The following is an 18,382-nucleotide window of genomic DNA, read 5'->3' as shown; positions in this document are numbered from 1 at the left end:
CCCCGGTCCATGCGCATTGCCCGTACTCCGAATGCAGCACACTAACGTCAAGTTACGTCAGGAATGCAAGATGCGCCTGCTCCCCTGCATAGGCCGGCTGTAAGTCGACGGAAAGCGCTCCGATGGTGACCTGCGTCAACATCAACATTGCTTGTAGCGTTCCCTTCCTGTTTTGATGAGCCATTCATTCCCACATGTTCTACGGCTGGTCACCGGAGACCAGAATAATGCAGACAAGCTTCATTTGTCGAGCAGCTATTTCCATCGCGAATACTACGGTACCAAACGGTTAATGTAGCCGGAGCTATGATTCCACCCCGGTGATTGACGACGGCGTGCATCTCCAAACCTTACCGGCGAAGCAGTTAAAGGTAGCAGAATACTCTGCTTCGGACTGATAAACTGGCTGTTATAACCATGGACCTCACACTTTCTGACCTGGTTCACTTTGGGTCAGTCATCCTCTTTGGCGCCATTCCCATACTGCAATTCTTCATATTCAATCCCATGATGTGGATCATCCGCACCTGCTTCACCATTATCACCACAGTACTATACATCGTTTCATTGCCAATCCGGGTACCTTTCAACATGCTTGTTACACCGATACGATACTTCATGTCCATAATGGACGAGCTAACAGTATGCCCCCTCCCCATTCTCCCTCCTCTTCAGCAATGCGTGCATTCCACTAACACCTCTCTCAACCAGCCACTTTTCCTCTGGGTACATTCACTTTCCCTTTTCCATGCTCATCCAAACACACTATCAAACCCCCCTGGCTAACCATTCCCACCTCTTGCCATAAAACCAGCTAAGCAACGCCGTGATAATCGGCATCACAGCCGGCGGCTGCATCGCGCTGATGACAATGGGCATCATGAGCGCGCTGCACCGCCTTTTCCCACAGCTCCGGCCACGCCCAGAACCACGACGACGAGCCCAACGGCGAGCCCGCTTGCCAGCAGCAGTACCGTCAGCAGCGACCGCCGTTAGTAGTCCCGATATTAGCAGTAGCAGCAGCCCCACTAGGATCAGCGATGAGCTAGACGGCGCCGCCGCCTCGGACGACGATTCCGGGCCGGCAGGGGCGCGCGGCGGTAGGGGCAGGGGCAGTGGAAGCGGCTTGCGCTGGCGGAGGGCGACGACCGCGCCGCTGGCGGCGAAGTCTGCGGGTCGTCGGAGAGCGCCCGACGTTTTGGTCGACGACACCATCCATGAAGAGGAGTCATCCGAGTAGCAGACGGTGACCGAGTCGGGGCCAGCGACGGGTAGCCTTGCGGAGAGTGCTCGTGGGGGAAGCAGTCGTGGCCGGAGGAGTCGTGGCCGGAGGGGTGGTGGGCGAGCTAGCCGTGGGGAGAGCAGTCGTGGAGGGGGCAGTCCCGGAGTATGATTGATTAATGGCGTTCTTGGTTCAGCGAATATCGGCCGGTCGCATTAACATGAGGGATGTCGGGTGCAAGCGCTGATGGGAGGATGCATTGTAATACTAGTATAGCCAGCCGTATAGGTAATCGCAGCGGATGCAGATGGGGTGCCAGGCAAGCCATGGGATCCGCGCCGATTGTGAACCGCGGTATCATTAAGCATAGTTATATCGAAGCCATTGCGTGGCCAGCAAGACGATAGCTCTCAACGTCGGACAGGGCGACGCAAGAAACACCGCTGATAGTATACATTCCGCCCGAAACCCTGCAGCTCCAAAAACCTTCTTTATGGTGGAATTTTCACCAAGGTCCGTATCGTGATGCAATAACCACAGGCCACCCTGAACCAGGCCAAAAAGCACTCAACCGTCGCCGCCCTACCAGGAGAATCACAATGCCTCAAAGACAGCGGCGGACCGATCCCAGTTACTACCTGCGGTACATGTCCCGGTCCCTGTCTCGATCCCGATCTCGGTCCCTCTCCCGGTCACGGACGATCGGCGACCGACTGCGACTCCTGGTCCGACTCGCCCGCGCCCTCTCGTCAAAGTCCGGCCGCCTAGGCCTGTCCCAGTCGTGTCGCCTATCATCCCTGTCGTCCCGGCGGCGCCTGGGCGCGTCGCGGTCGTAGCTGGGTATGTACGTGTCAACGTCCTGCCGGCCGCCGCCTCCACCGCGGGGCGGTCTCCCGCCTCGGTCCCGGTACCCGTCTGGGTGGTCGAGCGGGTAGTCAATGGGCGGGGGAGGGCGAGGCGGCAGGCCCCTGTCCCTGTGCCACGCTGGTACCCGCCCATCCGCCGGCGGCGGGTCCCGGCTGTTGCGCGGGTACCGTCCGCCATTGACGCCGTTCCGACTGCCGAAGCCGTCGCCGCCGCCGCCGCCGAAACCTGCGTTCGAGCCGTCGTGAGGACCACGCCCGACTGTGCCCCCCTTAGGTGCAGGCGGTAGCGCGGCTCTCCTGTCGTGGAATTTCCTACGGTCCAGCTCGTGGCTCTCTTCAAAAGATGGCAGTTCGCCGGGCTGCGCTGGGTATGGAGCAGTCCGGAAATAGGGGTGTTGGAGGGCATCAATCGCGTTGATGCGTGACCTCCAGTCTAACTTAAGCAGTTCTCTGAGGAGGGAGACGGCGACTGGGCCATGGGATCCGAATCGTTGCGAGATGGTTTCCGGTCTGGGTCTGGGATGGATTGCCTCTGCACCCGGTAGTGACCGCCAGCCGGGCATGTTCTCATCCGTGGGCGAACCGCAGAGTTCGAAGATGATCTCGAGCTGGTGGCCGTCACTCTCCCCGGCAAGGATAGGCTTGCCAACCAACATCTCGCCAAATACACAGCTGGTTGAGGATCAGCTCGTGGCTCAAGTGTGAGTGGATCAACGAATCTTACCCGACTCCCCACATATCGATCGCTGTAGTGTACCGTTTCAGGTGCAACAAAAGCTCGGGAGGTCGGTACCAGCGCGTCACTACCAAGCTAGTGTAGTCACGCCGCCCCTCACCGCCCCCCTTCCCCGGCTTAGGAACCTCTCCGTCGTAATGTCTTGCGAGACCGAAATCGGCAATCTGGAGGATGCCCTTATTGTTGATCAGAAGGTTGGCGGCCTTCATATCTCGGTGCAGGATATGGTTGGCGTGCAGATATTTAAGGCCCTCCAACAACTGCAACATGTAGCACTTGATCTGAGGTACCGTGAAGTGGACGGAGGGGTTATCAAGTAGGCCTGAAAGGTCGTGATCCATATAGGGCGTGACCATGTACATGATGGGCCTCTTCCGCTTGTCGGCTGGATAGTGCGTTAGCATAGAGCTGCGGTAACCCTCCGATGAACCGGGTGAACTTGCTGCTCCTCGCTGGGTGTTCAACAGCCATGTCTTCCAGCCGTAAGATGTTTTTATGTGAGAGGAGCTTCAACAGCTTGATTTCTCGGAGAGCCGTGATAGGGAACTGGAACCGTTTAGTTCAAGTCGAATGTGCCAGGACAGCACTGCGTAGGGAACCCACTCCATCCTTCTCGTTGTGCATAATAATCTTCTTCAGGGCGACCAACGCACCGGTCTTTTTCGATCTCGCGCGATGTACCTCGCTGACGAAAGAATCAGCCTTTGCCAAAATCACAATATTATGGTGCACTGGGGACCAAACGGTGCCACAAAGGACTTACCCAAATGTACCCTCGCCGAGTTTGCCCAGGACCTCGTAGTCGGTGATCCTCGAGCATCCCACGAAGCTGCTCTTAGGCCGCTGGTGTGCAATGGCAAAGCTGCGCGGAGAAGGGGCATTGCCACCTTCCTGCGATTCGAGGATACTCATGGCTGCTCGCGGCGAAGGTTATTTCGAAGACCGTAAGGGACGCCGGATACAAGTCGTTGGAATGCTTGCGCGACGCGAAAGCCGTGGTGTTGGGAGTAGGGGTTTCCAGATGGGAAACACGTAGTTATGCTATGGGACACTCGAGAAGTTATGGGCTCCTCAACCGGGCAGAAATGGCGACATTGCAAAAGCGTAAAGGCCCGTTTTGCACTTTGAAGGTGACAAAGTGCAAAGCCCAGATTCACAGAGTGGCCGACACGGCGGCGAACTCAGAACTCCCAGGCGATTGATTGATTGTTCGATGTGCCAAGAATTACTTTAAGGCGCTCAGACCATGCTTCTCACAATTGTCTCGTAACGTTACAATTCTCGTAACGTTCAGTCTTGGCCCAAGAATACAGTTAACTTCTAGATTACATGTAATTTCCTTACAATCTTCGTAATCATAGCCTTACCCTTATCCTGGTCATTGAAGGTCATTATCATTCAACGACATTCCCAGGAAGCTCTTCCCCAACCTCAGGCCGTGAGAACCACCACCACTCTCTTCCCGCGCATAACCTCCACCTACGCACAAGAGGGTACGTCCCGAAACCAATTATCGCCCATCGTCCCGATTGCATCTGACAATCCGCCAATTGCCCGCAGAGGCCGACACGGAGAGCAGATAATAATCAGATCATGGCCGGCATTGGCAGACCTCCCGTTCCCCGGATCTACCGGTTCATGGGCACCGCCCTCGGCGCGTCAATGTGGTTCTGGGTATGACACATGCACCGGACAGTCTGAAGCTTTGTTCTGGAAGTGGTTGTTGAGCTAACCCGAGTCCTAATTGGCAACTTAGATCTTCTACCGCGCTAAGAAAGACGGTACCGAGCTGCCCTTCTCCTCCACCTCGTCCCAGTTTCTACTGTCTTCCCGGCCATCTGCTGACTGTCTGACTCGGCAGGGCCGGTTCTCCTCGGCTGGAAACACCCTTGGGATCACTAGGCGGCAACCAGCCTCAGTTTCGTTGTTTGGTGGAGGGAATTGTACATACGGTCACAATATACATTATACCCCCTTGGGCGCCGCCCGGCAGGAACGTTCAAGCGATGGACTACCGGCATGACGATGAACAACTCTACCGAGGCCTCCTGCTTTGTTGTCTGAATCGATCTGTAATTACTGCTGCTCGTTGATTGCTTCAAGTTTCCTGATCGAGAGTGCCCAAGCGGGCGTACGTAACAAACACTTCGGGAGTTGACTTCCGCTCTGCGAGTCACAGCGTGGTCATATCGCTGGTTCAGGTTCGGTTTGTCAAGGTTCTCAGAATTCACTAGAGCATTGGCGCTTATTCCTCTACCTGTCTGTCCGCTTCGTACCTCCGTTTGTCATCATCGCTCTTTGAGACGTTTCTTGAATTCAATCAGTTCTCGCAAAATCCCGCCTTTCCACACCGTCTGCTCCCTTGTTCTCCTTCTCCTTCTCCTTCTCCTTCTCCTTCTCCTTCTCCTTCTCCTTCTCCTTCTCCTTCTCCTTCTCCTTCTCCTTCTCCTTCTCCTTCTCCTTCTCCTTCTCCTTCTCGTCCCCCTTCTCCTTCCCCTTTTCCTTCTCGTTCCCCTTCTCCTTCTCCTTCTCCTTCTTCTCAAACAGCAAGTGTTTGACTGCATAGGTATTCCCATGGTCCAATCCGAACATCATGCACCGGGTCAGGAAGTAGATTTGCCAGCGGTTGAACCAGACGTCAGCGTTCTTCCGGCCATAATACTCAACTAGACGAGGCCACACCGTTTCCTCGTTGGCGACGAAGTTGTTGAGCCAGCGGTAAGCGGTCTGGTCGTAGTGGCGGCCATGGATGTGCCACTGCTTTGCGATGGTCAGGTCTTCCTGCTGGAAATGCACCATTAGGTCGCTCGAGGGCATGGTTCCGCCCGTGAAGAAGTGCTTCGCCAGCCAGCCCGAGTCGAAGTGGTACGGCGTGTCCTTGTGGCAGGTCATTTGTAGCAGGAACTTGCCGCCCGGCTTGAGCGCCCGCGCGACCTTGGCCAGCATGCGGTCGTAGTTCTTGAGGCGTTCAAACATCTCGCATGAGAGGATGCGGTCGTAGCGCTTTTGCCCCAGGTCGGCCATGGCAATGTCAACGGTCCAGACGATGATGTTGCGGATGCCCTTCTCTTTAGCCTTTTTCCGAATGTATTCCCTCTGACTGAGCGAGTTGGAAAAGCCAACGACACGAGAATTGGGGAACAGCTCGGCGAAATAGAGGACGCCCGCACCCCACCCACAGCCAAGGTCGAGCAGGCTCATGCCGTCCTCGAAACCCATCCTCTCGACGTAGGTGTTTAGCATCTTGTCTTCGGCCTCGGCCAACGTCTCGTTGCCCGTCTCAAATAGGCAGCAGCTGTACTTCATGCGCGGGCCGAGGGCGCCCTCCATGATGCCTGAAGCCACTTCATATTCTTGCTTTTTGGCCGCCTCGGTGTGGATGGCGATTTCCGAGTTCCTCAGCTCCCTGATGAAGGCCATCTTGCGGGCCATGGCCGCTTCAACAGTCGGCGACGATATCGCCTGGGCTTGGCGGCGGAACTCCCGCTCTACAAACTTGCGGATGAGGCATCTTATGAACAGGCCCTTGTCGACGAGAAACTCGAACGTGGCATCTTTGAGATTTCCCAGGAATTTTCTTGGCTGCGAGGAGGTGGTGGCTTGGTCCTGGTATGGTGTGCCGTCGAACGTTTTGGTCGAAGTTGCTATTGCGACCGCTTCCTCTGAGCATTCCGGAGGCCCACAGACAGCTGGCTCCGTCTGGGGAGGATCCGATGACGGGGACATATTCAAGGATCCTGCGGCGGGTTCGATAAAAACCGGTATAAACATCCTGACAGGTGATTTGGCATCTTCTCCAGGAGCTTTGAGCCACAGAGTAAACATGATCTGAGCAAATAGCGGGACAAATAGGGAACAAGTGGCCTTGTTGTGGTTATTTGGGAGTGCGTTGGATGGGTTATGAAAACTATTCGGAAACCGGTGAAGCAGAGAATAATTAGGAGTTGCAGCTGTGCGGGTAGGGCACTGGGTCTAGTATTCACTCGCTCGAGAATGGGTTAAGCATTAGCATACCAGTATTGTGCGCTTGAACAATGGGGGATTGTTCTTCTCGCTCGGTGGAGGTGGGCAGTCACCAGACCAAGTGACTAGTTGCTCCTAGACCTGGAGGTCGGATGGATGGCCTTGCAAGGTAGGGGGCATGCTCTCTCGAGCCATTTGTGCTTTCTCTCAACTTCCATATCATTCACATTGCATATCCAATTCATGTGGCCTGTACTATTATCTCATATGTGTTGTGGGATCCAGGCACAATTCATGACACAACTCAATGGATATTTACGGAACAGAAATAGAGCCGATGACTTCTATCCTATCTCTCAAAACAGTGGCCCTCCGGCTCAACAATCGGAAATCTGGTCATGGATTGGGCCACGACGAGCCCTCAACGATCTATCATACAACGGGATCACTATCCAGACAGGACCCGCACACCAAGCCTTCAAAACAGCATCTGCTCCTGTATCAGCTTGTACTGCTTCCTCTGCTTCGCGCGCTTGAACACAGACTGCTTCAGCTGGCCGATAAGGCGCGCGAGCGGCTGGAACGCCCAGTGTTCGCCAGTCCACGCCAGCGCAAGGTACAGCATACCAAGCCCGACAATGAAGACCTTGAAGTCCCAGCTGATATATGTGAGTTGCATAATATCCGTCAGCCAGCGAGGCGGGCTTAAGACCATGAACAGCGTGAAGCAGAGGGTGACGGATATTGTGACGACAAATGGCCCTGACTTTGGGTCAGCTCTGAACGGAAATCAAGTCGTTGTGCCGACAGTGGAGGGGAACTTGGGAAACCTACAGTTGTGCAGGCCGGACCGTCTAAAGGGGCGGCCGGCGTTGAGCACCACTCCAGCCAAAATATATTCAAAACAGGAAGTCAAGAAGAGTGCTGTGTTCTCTGAGTTCTCAATGTTCGATTTCTTGCGGTTGATGATGGGTGGGATGAACCATGGCTGCCGTCGCACCGACACAAACACCAACGCCTGGACTAGTATGCAGATATATATCTGGCCTAGCAATGGCGTAAGGACCTTCCGCGATACTAGATCTGCGGTTGGCCTCTTGCGGCTTAGCTCAGGGAACGGGCCGGCCCAGCTCATGAACACGGCGATGGGCAGAATGAGCGCCAGGTCGATGAAGAGAAACTGGAAGTCGCCTAGGTTCGAGGCAGACGCGTATAGGAAACTGACAGAGGTGAACTGGATAGCCGAGTACAAGCTCATGTACTTGAAGCAGCTGAAACTCGTTACAAGTGCCGCTCGGCCCTCACGGATGACCTCGGGCACGCACCGAATGTCGAAAACCCGAGACGTGAAAGGCGCCGCAACCGAGGCTTCGGCTTCCGAGAGTGAAATTCCCACGTCCGCCGCCTTAAGTGCGCCGCAGTCGTTCGCCCCGTCGCCGCAGAAGCCGCACGAGTAGTCGATGCTCTGCAGCTTCTCCACCAGTTCATGCTTCTCGTCTGGAGACATGCGTGCAAAGACCTTGCCCATAACCAGCATCCGCCGCATCACCTCTGGCGGGCCAAAGTCGATTACCCAACGGAATACGTCACCACTGACGGCGAGGGAGTAGTTGCGAAGGTTGGAGATGTCGTATGGCAGTGATGCATCCGCCTCGGGCGGCGGCGGCAACGGCAACAGCGTCTTGGCGTCCAGTTGAAAGATTTGGTTGTCAATGCTCTCCCACTGTAGACTGGCATTGGGATCCCTCGAGTGGCCTGTGATGAACCGAGGCACAAAGCAATGAGCTGTCTTGCTGATCATCCCTGACTCTCTTGCCACGCTGATGGCTGTCAAAATATTGTCTCCGGTGACCATCACGGTGCCAATGTTGGACTCTAGAAGCTCCTTGAGCACGGAGGCCGTCGTGGGCTTCAGCTTGTTCTCAAATATGATGAAGCCAACAAACTCTAGATCCGATTCCACCTCGTGCCGCTTCATCTTCTGGGCCTTTACCCAGCTGAGCTTCTTGATATGCTTGGTGGCACACCCAATCACCCGATACCCCTTATGAGTATACTGTGACAAAAGCTCCTCATAGTCGGCCGGGACTATGACTTTGGTCAGCTACGTCCCTCGCAATGCGGGTCTAATTCGAGCACTTACATGACTCTGGCCGGCAGATCTCCCGCATGCACTCCGGCGCTCCCTTGACATATATGTCTCCGCTTTGCTGGCCGAAAGTCCGTACAATGACGCTGGCGCGTCGTAGTTGTGAGACAAACTCGAACGACTTGAGAACGCCGAGTTCTAACGGAGCCTATCAGGTGTCAGTGGATGGAAAATGGGTAGGGGGGAGACCACTGATTACATCTTGTCCCGAAGCCTGCTGAACACTAGCCGCAGGGAACCTGACCCCCTGCGGTGGTCTGGCAATTGAAGGACGAAGATTGCCTTGTTCTTCATCATCGGCACTAGCACCACCGAGATTCCCTTCCTCAAAGGACCAGCCCGTGAACTCGAACATTTTGAGGTCAAGGGGATCCCCAACCGGTTCCCCATCCACAGTTCTGAGTGAATGGCAAGTTGCCATGGTATAGAGTGCTGCTTCTCGAGTCTTGATATCGTCTTTACCTTGGCCATCTTGGGCGTGATCGGGCGAAAGGTCGTGGGGTTCTGTTAGGAGGTCGCCGAACCTATTGTTTGCTCTCGAAGCAACACGGACACCAAGAATGTCGAGGCCTTCTTCTGTCAGGGTACCGGTCTTGTCGAAGCACATCAAGTCGAGCTTGCCACCGACGTTGACCCTCTGCGGACTAATGCAAAATATCTGCTTGGCCTTTAGCCGTCCCAGAGCAAAGTTGGTGCCAATGGTGAGAGTTGCGGGCAAGGCTGGCGGAACCACGATGGTGATAAGGTCCAGGGCGCGGATTACAATCAAATGCCATTCCAGCCCGAGCCGAATGAAATTGACCAGCGACGCCGTGAATCCGAGGATCGCCACGCATGCCATTACGGAGATGTAGCGGAACGAATCCTTGTAGAACTTGAAACCAGAAGGTTTGGGGAATAGCATTGAGCGGACCAGGGCACCTTTGGTGGTGTTAAATCCCGTCCTTACCACCATAGCAAGTGCAACGGCTTCTTCGTCCTGGCCTTCTTGAGGTCGACGAGCGCGCACGATCTTGGTCCCACAGAACAGAAAGTGCTTTGCGACCTCGGGGAGGACGGTAGATGCGGCCAGGTCCAGACCTTGCAGTGTCTCGTTGGTTGCCGGCGTTTTGGACACGGGTACCGATTCGCCAGTGAGCATGCTTTCATTGACGATGCAATCCCCGCTGAGGAGCAGACTGTCTGCTGGGAAGAGGCTGAGGCTTGGATCGCTGACCTCGTAAACGTCACCGGGAACTAGATCGCTAGACGAGATGCTCCGCCCTAAGGGTTGTCAGCTGGCCGGCCGATCATGAAGGACCGTCAGGAGCTTACAGAAGCCGTTTCGGAGAACCCGAACGTCACACACGAACCGGGATATTTCACGAAGTCTTTTCATAGTCTTGTGCCGTCAGGAATCTGGCTTGTCTCTGCTAACAGGATCCTTCTTGAACTCACCGATCTGGTCTCGATGAGAGTTGTCGTTATACTGCCAACAGACATAAGAAATATGGCAATGGCGTAGTAGTAATACTCATCGAGAGACCATAGAACGAGGCTGGCAATTTGAAAGACATAGAAAGGGTGGAAGACCTAATGGTCATCAGCAAGGCACACATCCCGTCCCCACTTGCGCAGCAACTTTACCTCGTCAACGAGAAGTCTAAAGACCGACTTTTGCTCAATGTCGATGAGGTTGCTTCCGAAAACGACATCACGATGGCTCTTTTCTTCGCTGTCGATGCCGGCGCGAATCTCTCGGACGTCTGACCACAGGGGGTCTTTCCACCCGTTGCAAAGAAGAAACTTGTCTTTGGCGGGGTTGAAATAGAAGCGGACATAACGATAGTTGATCATGCGGAGATCCCGCAAAATAGGGTCCTGATCTTCGTCCAGGAGGTACGATGTCAGCTTTTTAGGGGCGCCGAACACGGTTGATAACGGCCGCCCATATGGCCTCGACTCCACATCCAGAATTGCCATCTCATTCCACTGGTTCTCGACAACGACCCATTGGCAATCGCATAGGGGTGATGGCCTGCCGACTAACTTGACGTGCCATCTGGGCATCCAGCGGAAGAAAAGCCACGCCACACCCAGAGTCCCGATACAGAGTAGGATATATGCTGCGAGTCCCAGGGAACTGGTTCGAAAGCCTGCGATAACAATATACAGGTCCTCGTTCACCATGTACACCTTTTGGCTGCAGCGGTTTGCGCCATATCCGCTGCCAGCTGACACGCCACTGTCCCGCCGGAGCAATCTGCTGCGCACCGAATCCCTTGACTGGGTTGAATGCCTTGACTGCGTTGAAGTCCGGCGATGGAGCACATAGTCATTATCCTCGGCGTTGTTCTCGAGGTCGGTCGAGTCTTCCTGTTCCACAAAGTCGTCTTCAAACGGCAGCTCATCAAGATCGCCGACTGAGGGGCGCCCGCCAACCTCTGGTAAAGGGACCCCGGGCTCCTCGGTCTCATCTTCCTCTTGGTAGAAGGAGAAGCTCGTGGTCGAGTCGGCGCGCGCGCGGCGGTGGCTGAAGGCAGAGACACTGGTAGGAAGAGACTCGGCCATAGGTCCTGAAAAGAGCTGCACGGCTGTCAGTTAGCGGAGTCCTCGCCGACACCAAGTGCTTCTGAGCTGCGCCGGGTGTGGCACGCAGGTAGGTCCGGCTGACTTCATCTTGGGCCATTTCCACATCCTCAAAGACGCTTGCGAGACTATGATTTGATTCGTGACGGTAGAAGCCAGGGCCATGGCTCGGCGGCGTTTGGTGGTCATGATGGACCATGTCATTGGGTTCGTCGGCGTCCATGTTGACTTCTCCTGAAAAGCTCGGTGCGGTTCCAGGAGTAAATGCAGCGTGTATTCATCTTAGTGAGGTCGTCGACACAATGTTCCGGGGGCGCCTGATCGAGCGAGTCCCCGATGCGAATTATTGGAGACATCAGCGGAAGGCAGCTCTGCGGACAGAGTGGATCTGAAATTATCGTGGCTGCGATAAGGCCATGACGTCGATCTCGGTGCACGAATGGACCCCGGTAGCTGCATGTCGCTTCAGCGTTCTAAGCCGCCCTGCTTTGCTTGGCACTAACTTTGGGCCCACTCAAGGGACGCGGCTGATGCTCAGGGCCTCAGGCGTTGTTGTTGTAATTATGTCCTGTAATTACACTCACGTCTGTACTATACGGCTACTCTGTACAGTAATCCTCTAAGATTCAGTCAACAGTTGAGAGACTTCTCACAGCAATTCGAAGATAATGGGACCGACACAGTCACTGCCTGCTACGTGCGAGAAGCTACTCATCTGAATACCATAATGGTCCTGGAATCGTGCCATTATCTTACAAGCTGATTGTATGTCCAGGACGCTCCCTTGTATACCGGTAACGCAACTGTGGATCGGTGGGCTTGAGTCATAACATTACAGTACCCTGTATGAAAGACACAACGCTTGAGGATACATGATATGTAGGGGACCCAATGTTGGTGTCCGTCCTCTTGCCTGGACCCTACAGCAATCAACCCAATATTGCAGTATTGAAACGACAGTTTGCGAGATTCAAAAGTTCGGAATTGCAGATTCGATGTAGTTAGCAGGGCGGTTTGACTGTGACTGGTACCGACCTGTAGGCACTTCGTACACTAAACGGCACTGCCTCTTCAGTCGATTCCAAGACACTTCAAATGGACCCTAATCCGAGGCAGGGTGCAAGTCCCAGAATCACTTTGTGTATGCACTATGCAACCATCCGATAGGTGGGTCGGGGGCGAATGAAAATTCGAATCCATTTGAAATCTCCAGTAAGACCGATCGATGCCGGCGGCGATAACCCGCCTCCAAGATGGTCACAGGGCGGTGAAGGCATCATCGTCGGAACGAGTTCCAACTGTGGAAACCTGTCTAAATAACATGCAGAGCGAAGGGCATTTGTCAATAGAGAGACTACCATGCCACTCCAGAAGATGTGGGATTTTTGCCGAGTCAACCTGATATGTATACCTAGACCAGAATAAGTCCCGGGAAATACGTTCGTAGTGATAACATTGATCACAACTGGAACAGCTGGCAGAGGCGACGGCGAACACAGGGCAACCTGAAAAGTTTGCGTTTCTTAGCCAGGTTAGGTAGACTTTGAACCCTTGTTGGCGCGCTGGGGGACAGTCCTAGTTGCCCCGCAAAATATTTTCTAGGTGACCGACGGATTGGCATTTGGCAGCAGCACGTTTTCCCCCTCCCTCAACATTTCCAGGGAGACCACGGGCCATCCGTCCATCCTCCCGAAATTTTGCAAAGCTTTCTTTCATCCCCATAAAACCACCGAGATTCCTCTTTTCTGGACCCAGATCACTCTACCTTTCCGAGAACCATCACTTTTTTTCGAGAGATAGTTACAGTCATCATGGCTGAACCCATCAAGAACAAGCGGCCCGACCCCGCTGTCGCCCCGTAAGTTTTGCTCTAAGCAGTGATGCCTGCCGCACGCTTCAAATCGATGGCGATAAGCCGTACTGACACCAAGATTGCTGCAGAACCCCTCAGAACACGCCGGCGAATAATGCACCCATCTCGTCGCATGCCCAGCAGCCCGGTGGCGGCATCTCCAGCATCAAGGAAGGTTAGTCATTACCCGCTGCTTGCTACCCAACCTGGAGCGGACAAGTGCTGATTAGCTTTGGCTGGATGCAGAGGATCTGGACCGCGCGGCGGCTGCTTCCATCTTTGCAAAGGATCCCCGGCTTGTGTCTCTGATCCAGGGCCGTCTCGGTTCCCTCGTTGGTAGGTCATCAGGGTACATCGAGTCTCTGCCGGTCGAGGTAAAGCGCCGGGTCGCTGGCCTGAAGGGCATCCAGAAGGAGCACTCCAAGCTTGAAGCCGAGTTCCAAGAGGAGGTACTCCAGCTAGAGAAGAAGTACTTCGCCAAATTTACGCCTCTGTACCAGCAGCGCTCGGCTATCGTGAATGGCCAAACCGAGCCGACCGAGGACCAGGTCAAGGCTGGCGAGGAGGCCCAGGAGGACCAGGAGGCTCAGGAGAATGAGGAAGCAGAAGGCGCTGCCGTCAAGGAGGAGAAGCCCACCGGGATAAAGGGTATTCCCGAGTTCTGGCTCTCGGCCATGAAGAACCAAATCTCTTTCGCCGAGATGATTACCGACCGCGATGAGGGTGCCCTCAAGTCCCTGACCGATATCCGGATGGAGTATCTCGACAAGCCCGGCTTCCGCCTCATTTTTGAGTTTGCCGAGAACGAGTACTTCACCAACAAGACCATTACCAAGACATACTACTACCAGAACGAGAACGGCTATGGCGGCGACTTCATCTACGACCATGCCGAGGGTGACAAGATTGACTGGAAGCCTGGCAAGGATCTGACTGTCCGCATCGAGCAGAAGAAGCAGCGGAACAAGAGTAAGTGCTCTAAGCGCGGGTATTGGAGGGCACATACTAACAAACTCAGCTACCAAGCAAACTCGCATCGTCAAGAAGACTGTCCCTACCGAGTCCTTCTTCAACTTCTTCTCGCCTCCCAAGCCCCCTACGGAGGACGACGACGACGCTGCTTCCGACATCGAGGATCGTTTGGAGCTCGATTACCAGCTTGGTGAGGACATCAAGGAGAAATTGATTCCTCGCGCGATCGACTGGTTCACTGGCGAGGCTCTCGCCTACGAGGAACTCGACGAGGATGACCTCGCGGACTTTGATGAAGAGGATGATGAGGACGATGATGACGCCAGCGAGGACCACGATGACGAGGATGAGTCTGAAGAGGAAGAGGTAAGAAGGCCACGGTCCGGTATTATAAAGTGGAAGTGCTAACGATTTTGCAGGAGCCGAGGACAAAGCAGGAGCCGACTGAGTGCAAGCAGAGTTAAACGGCAACGATGGTGGCAAGCAGATTCGCCGTGTCTTTCCTACCCTGTGCAACAAACCCTCATAGCCTTTAGTTGGGCCTGATCACACATAATTCCCATTATTTGGCAACTCGCTCGCGGCCCGCCAGTTTGGGCCCGACAAGTGGTGTCAGAAAGCTTGGAGGACCTATAGATCCTAATTTGCAAGTAGCTGGCGAGCACGTCTCCTGAACATGCCTTTACGTGCCTTGACATTCTGGTTGTTTTGCATCTCGAGTTATCCGAGGGACTTTGTGAGAGGATGGTGGGCAGCTTTTCTCGGTGGTGGTATAGACGGCAGTTAAAAAGGGGGGTCCGCGCAAGGGCATGACAAGTGTCTGTCTACGGGGAGGCTTCAGGGGCCCGGATGCACGACTCGGAGATACTATCATTGAGCATTTTGGTCGCAGTATTCCAGAAAAATAATTTGAGCTTGTCGTTGCTATAATACGATTCTCTGTACTATGGCATTGTGTGAACAGTGAATCCCGGCTCTTGGGAACTCGACCTAAAAGACCCAGATTAATGAATCAAGACAGCTCGGACCTTACAAACTCAACTTGCGAGGTTGTGCTCATGCAAGAAGCGCCTCAATCGGTAGCGACGGGTTCCGAAAACCGAGCATCCCGTCAGGTGCATTGCGCCATTGAGTCTTACACTCAAGCAGCCTAGTAGACGCCGAGAAACCGGCCCCCGGACCGGAGCGAGTGCACCGATACTTTCAGCTCTTTCAGGCACTCAGTGGACTGAGGCCAGGAACCAAGACGACTCTGTGGGTACCGATTTCGCGGAATACCTTACACCATCTGACCTATTTCGAGTCTGGATTTCAAATTCATCAGTCTATGAGCCGCGGGAGGGCAGGGCCACGGAGCTTCGGTCGGCGGTTTGAGTGGCTGGAGCTGCATTCCGTCATCCAAAGATTTTCTTCGCCCGCGTTTCGGTGACTCAACCCCGCTATAAAGTCCACTGAGCAACCCCACCACAATGACAAGCAACCCGTGGGGTCTGCTAAGTTTACCTGTCATGTATAACAAGCCTCCAAAGACCGACTCTGGGACATCCATCATTCACCTGAGCAGGAGAGTACCGAATCGCTTGTTCTTCCATCCAAATCCACTCTTGCCGTCATGACGTCCCCGAGAGATATCGCACCGCACCCGCTGGCAAAGGCCGTTTCGTACAGCAGTTTGAGCGTGTCCCCCACGGCCACTTTCCAGTCCCCTCCTTCTTCAAGTCAGGGCGGCGGCTTCATGGCCGGGGTCCTTGCCCAAAGCGCTGCGGCCGCAAAACAGCTCAAGCCCTTTAACACGGAGGACGTCAAGATCTTGCTGCTGGAGAACGTGAACCAGACGGGCAGAGATATACTAAAGGGTCAAGGCTACCAGGTGGAATTTCTGAAGACTTCGTTGCCAGAAGACCAGCTCATCGAGAAGATTAGGTAAGTTCTGTTAGACTTGCCTGGAACCTCCGTTTTCGGACTTGGATTCTCGACTCTTGAAGAAAAGTCCCAGCCAAGACGAAGCCCAATGCACCCTTTGCACTCTCACCCAACCACTACAATTGCCGCGAGGATACGCTGACAAGCATGCAGGGATGTTCATGTCATTGGCATCCGGTCAAAGACAAAGCTCACAGCCAAGGTTCTGCAAGAGGCCAAGAACCTGCTCGTCATCGGCTGTTTCTGCATCGGCACCAACCAAGTAGACCTGGAGTATGCCGCCCAGCATGGCATTGCCGTCTTCAACTCGCCGTTTGCCAATTCGCGCAGCGTGGCCGAGCTGGTGATTGCCGAGATTATCACCCTTGCCCGCCAGCTGGGCGACCGCTCGCTCGAGATGCATCGCGGCACCTGGAACAAAGTCAGTTCCAAGTGCTGGGAGATCCGTGGGAAGACGCTCGGCATCGTTGGCTACGGCCACATTGGCTCGCAGCTGTCGGTTCTGGCCGAGGCCATGGGTATGTCTGTCATCTACTATGATGTTGCCACCCTGATGGCCATCGGAACAGCGAGACAGGTGCCGACGCTCGAGGCTCTGCTGGAAGAGGCCGACTTTGTCACGCTACACGTCCCCGAGACGCCCGAGACCAAGAACATGATCTCAGCGGCCCAGTTTGAGCACATGAAGACAGGCTCGTACCTCATCAACGCCAGCCGCGGCACCGTGGTCGACATCCCCGCGCTGATTAAGGCGATGCGCTCCGGCAAGGTTGCCGGCGCCGCCCTGGACGTGTACCCCAACGAACCGGCCGCCAACGGCGACTACTTCAACAATGGGTTGAACACATGGGCCGAGGACCTGCGGGGGCTCAACAACATTATCCTGACTCCGCATATTGGCGGCAGCACCGAGGAGGCGCAGCGGGCCATTGGTGTCGAGGTGGCCGAAGCGCTCGTGCGGTACATCAACCAGGGCATCACACTGGGCAGCGTCAACCTGCCCGAGGTGACAATGCGCTCGCTCACGCTCGACGAGCGCGATCACGCGCGCGTCATCTACATCCACCGCAACGTGCCCGGCGTGCTGCGCAAGGTCAACGAGATCCTCGCCGAGCACAACGTGTCCAAGCAAATCTCGGACAGCAAGGGTGATATCGCGTATCTGATGGCTGATATTAGTGATGTCAAGACCGAGGATATCAAGGATATCTGGGCCAGCTTGGATTCGCTCAAATCGCGCATTCTTACCCGGGTCCTTTACTAGCGGTTGATCCAAGGGCGCATATACAGGATTAATTCGGGATACACTGGAGTTATTAATGAGTTGATAATGGGCCGATTGGGAGTTTGCGGAGTCCATGGAAACTTCAACACAGAATGGGCTCCTTTCCGCTGCACCAGGGTGATGTCAAGCATATTACTATGACAAGCATGCATCGAGGTGTGTATTCGAGAAGAAGGACCAGGAATTATCGCATGGACTGGAAAATCATAAAATAGGGAAAAGGAAAAACAACCGGGTTCAACAGAAAGGCGATGCATTGCTGGACATGGCTTTGGAGGACGATCTTCACTTTACACTTGTTTCTGCGTCACAATGTAATCAAGAAATACCTTCCCATCTTGTGCATCTGAAACACCCGTGCTGAATATCCTGGTCAGGGGCTTGTCGCCCGAAGATTTCACTTCAGCACGACAGACGCGGTCCAGGGAACGTGACGCGGGAGCAGAACGTGGGAGCGTCGGATCGGCTCGCCGGGGCCATGGAAGTTGGAACGGTCAATGTAGTGTAAGTGTATGTATCGTACAGTACAATACGATAAGAAGGAATAGCCACACCATAATGCCACTTTGGAGGTTCGTAACTGCTCCAAGGGAATCTCGGGCACATGTGCTTCGAAAGACATCAGGGATATTAGAGATGCGCCTGAACGTCGCAAAAGTGTTATCCTTGACGTTATGAGTTGGGGATGCTTCGAGCTTACATCCATCGTTGAGCCTGGAAGCTGCCTCATCCGTACTACCTATATATGCTGTAATGTTCGATCCCTCACCATGGAGACAGGCACGGCCAATACCTGGTACGGACGTGACATAGTGTGTATGTACGAAGAAATCTAAACACAGACCA

General features: G+C 54.5%; 6 protein-coding genes across 6 annotated transcripts; 3 read left to right on the top strand and 3 right to left on the bottom strand.

The window, feature by feature from the left end:
* Positions 1 to 83: 83 nt before the first annotated feature.
* On the top strand, positions 84 to 1,594 carry N656DRAFT_846749 (uncharacterized protein). The gene is made up of 3 exons (XM_064819243.1): positions 84 to 642; positions 712 to 726; positions 815 to 1,594. The coding sequence occupies exons 1-3, from the start codon at positions 418 to 420 to the stop codon at positions 1,238 to 1,240; spliced, it is 666 nt and encodes a 221-aa protein (XP_064668301.1). The 5' UTR covers positions 84 to 417; the 3' UTR covers positions 1,241 to 1,594.
* Positions 1,595 to 1,856: 262 nt separating this feature from the next.
* On the bottom strand, positions 1,857 to 3,736 carry N656DRAFT_790953 (Pkinase-domain-containing protein; the record flags this gene model as incomplete). The annotated part of the gene is made up of 5 exons (XM_064816928.1): positions 1,857 to 2,760; positions 2,813 to 3,209; positions 3,268 to 3,370; positions 3,428 to 3,509; positions 3,588 to 3,736. 5 exons carry the CDS (start codon positions 3,734 to 3,736, stop codon positions 1,857 to 1,859), a joined length of 1,635 nt encoding a protein of 544 aa, XP_064668300.1.
* A 1,404-nt stretch (positions 3,737 to 5,140) lies between these two features.
* N656DRAFT_846746 (S-adenosyl-L-methionine-dependent methyltransferase) lies at positions 5,141 to 6,550 on the bottom strand (the record flags this gene model as incomplete). Its single annotated transcript, XM_064819242.1, has 1 exon — positions 5,141 to 6,550. One exon carries the CDS (start codon positions 6,548 to 6,550, stop codon positions 5,141 to 5,143), a length of 1,410 nt encoding a protein of 469 aa, XP_064668299.1.
* Positions 6,551 to 7,019: 469 nt separating this feature from the next.
* N656DRAFT_781511 (uncharacterized protein) lies at positions 7,020 to 11,901 on the bottom strand. The gene is made up of 8 exons (XM_064815594.1): positions 11,590 to 11,901; positions 10,563 to 11,501; positions 10,374 to 10,508; positions 10,251 to 10,317; positions 9,136 to 10,199; positions 8,931 to 9,084; positions 7,622 to 8,875; positions 7,020 to 7,549 (listed from the first exon to the last, which is right to left on the bottom strand). Exons 1-8 carry the CDS (start codon positions 11,725 to 11,727, stop codon positions 7,266 to 7,268), a joined length of 4,035 nt encoding a protein of 1,344 aa, XP_064668298.1. The 5' UTR covers positions 11,728 to 11,901; the 3' UTR covers positions 7,020 to 7,265.
* A 1,414-nt stretch (positions 11,902 to 13,315) lies between these two features.
* On the top strand, positions 13,316 to 14,792 carry N656DRAFT_713371 (NAP-domain-containing protein; the record flags this gene model as incomplete). The annotated part of the gene is made up of 5 exons (XM_064811890.1): positions 13,316 to 13,362; positions 13,446 to 13,531; positions 13,603 to 14,325; positions 14,375 to 14,694; positions 14,748 to 14,792. 5 exons carry the CDS (start codon positions 13,316 to 13,318, stop codon positions 14,790 to 14,792), a joined length of 1,221 nt encoding a protein of 406 aa, XP_064668297.1.
* A 1,148-nt stretch (positions 14,793 to 15,940) lies between these two features.
* On the top strand, positions 15,941 to 17,515 carry N656DRAFT_713120 (uncharacterized protein; the record flags this gene model as incomplete). Its single annotated transcript, XM_064811871.1, has 2 exons — positions 15,941 to 16,251; positions 16,405 to 17,515. The coding sequence occupies 2 exons, from the start codon at positions 15,941 to 15,943 to the stop codon at positions 17,513 to 17,515; spliced, it is 1,422 nt and encodes a 473-aa protein (XP_064668296.1).
* Between the last annotated feature and the right edge of the window lie 867 nt (positions 17,516 to 18,382).

This window comes from Canariomyces notabilis (assembly GCF_033297395.1).
Source record: "Canariomyces notabilis strain CBS 508.74 unplaced genomic scaffold N656scaffold_18, whole genome shotgun sequence".
Taxonomy (NCBI): domain Eukaryota; kingdom Fungi; phylum Ascomycota; class Sordariomycetes; order Sordariales; family Chaetomiaceae; genus Canariomyces; species Canariomyces notabilis.
The sequence above is the reverse complement of the archived record's forward strand: the minus strand, read 5'-3'. Positions and strand labels throughout refer to the sequence as shown.

Excerpts from the sequence above, each read along its gene's own strand:
- N656DRAFT_781511 (XM_064815594.1), bottom strand. The coding sequence starts at position 11,727 with ATGGACGCCGACGAACCCAATGACATGGTCCATCATGACCACCAAACG. Across the intron at positions 10,200-10,250 it reads GGTTCTCCGAAACGGCTTCT|GGCGGAGCATCTCGTCTAGC; the intron begins GTAAGCTCCTGA and ends GACAACCCTTAG. Across the intron at positions 7,550-7,621 it reads ACGGTCCGGCCTGCACAACT|GGCCATTTGTCGTCACAATA; the intron begins GTAGGTTTCCCA and ends ACCCAAAGTCAG.
- N656DRAFT_846749 (XM_064819243.1), top strand. The coding sequence starts at position 418 with ATGGACCTCACACTTTCTGACCTGGTTCACTTTGGGTCAGTCATCCTC.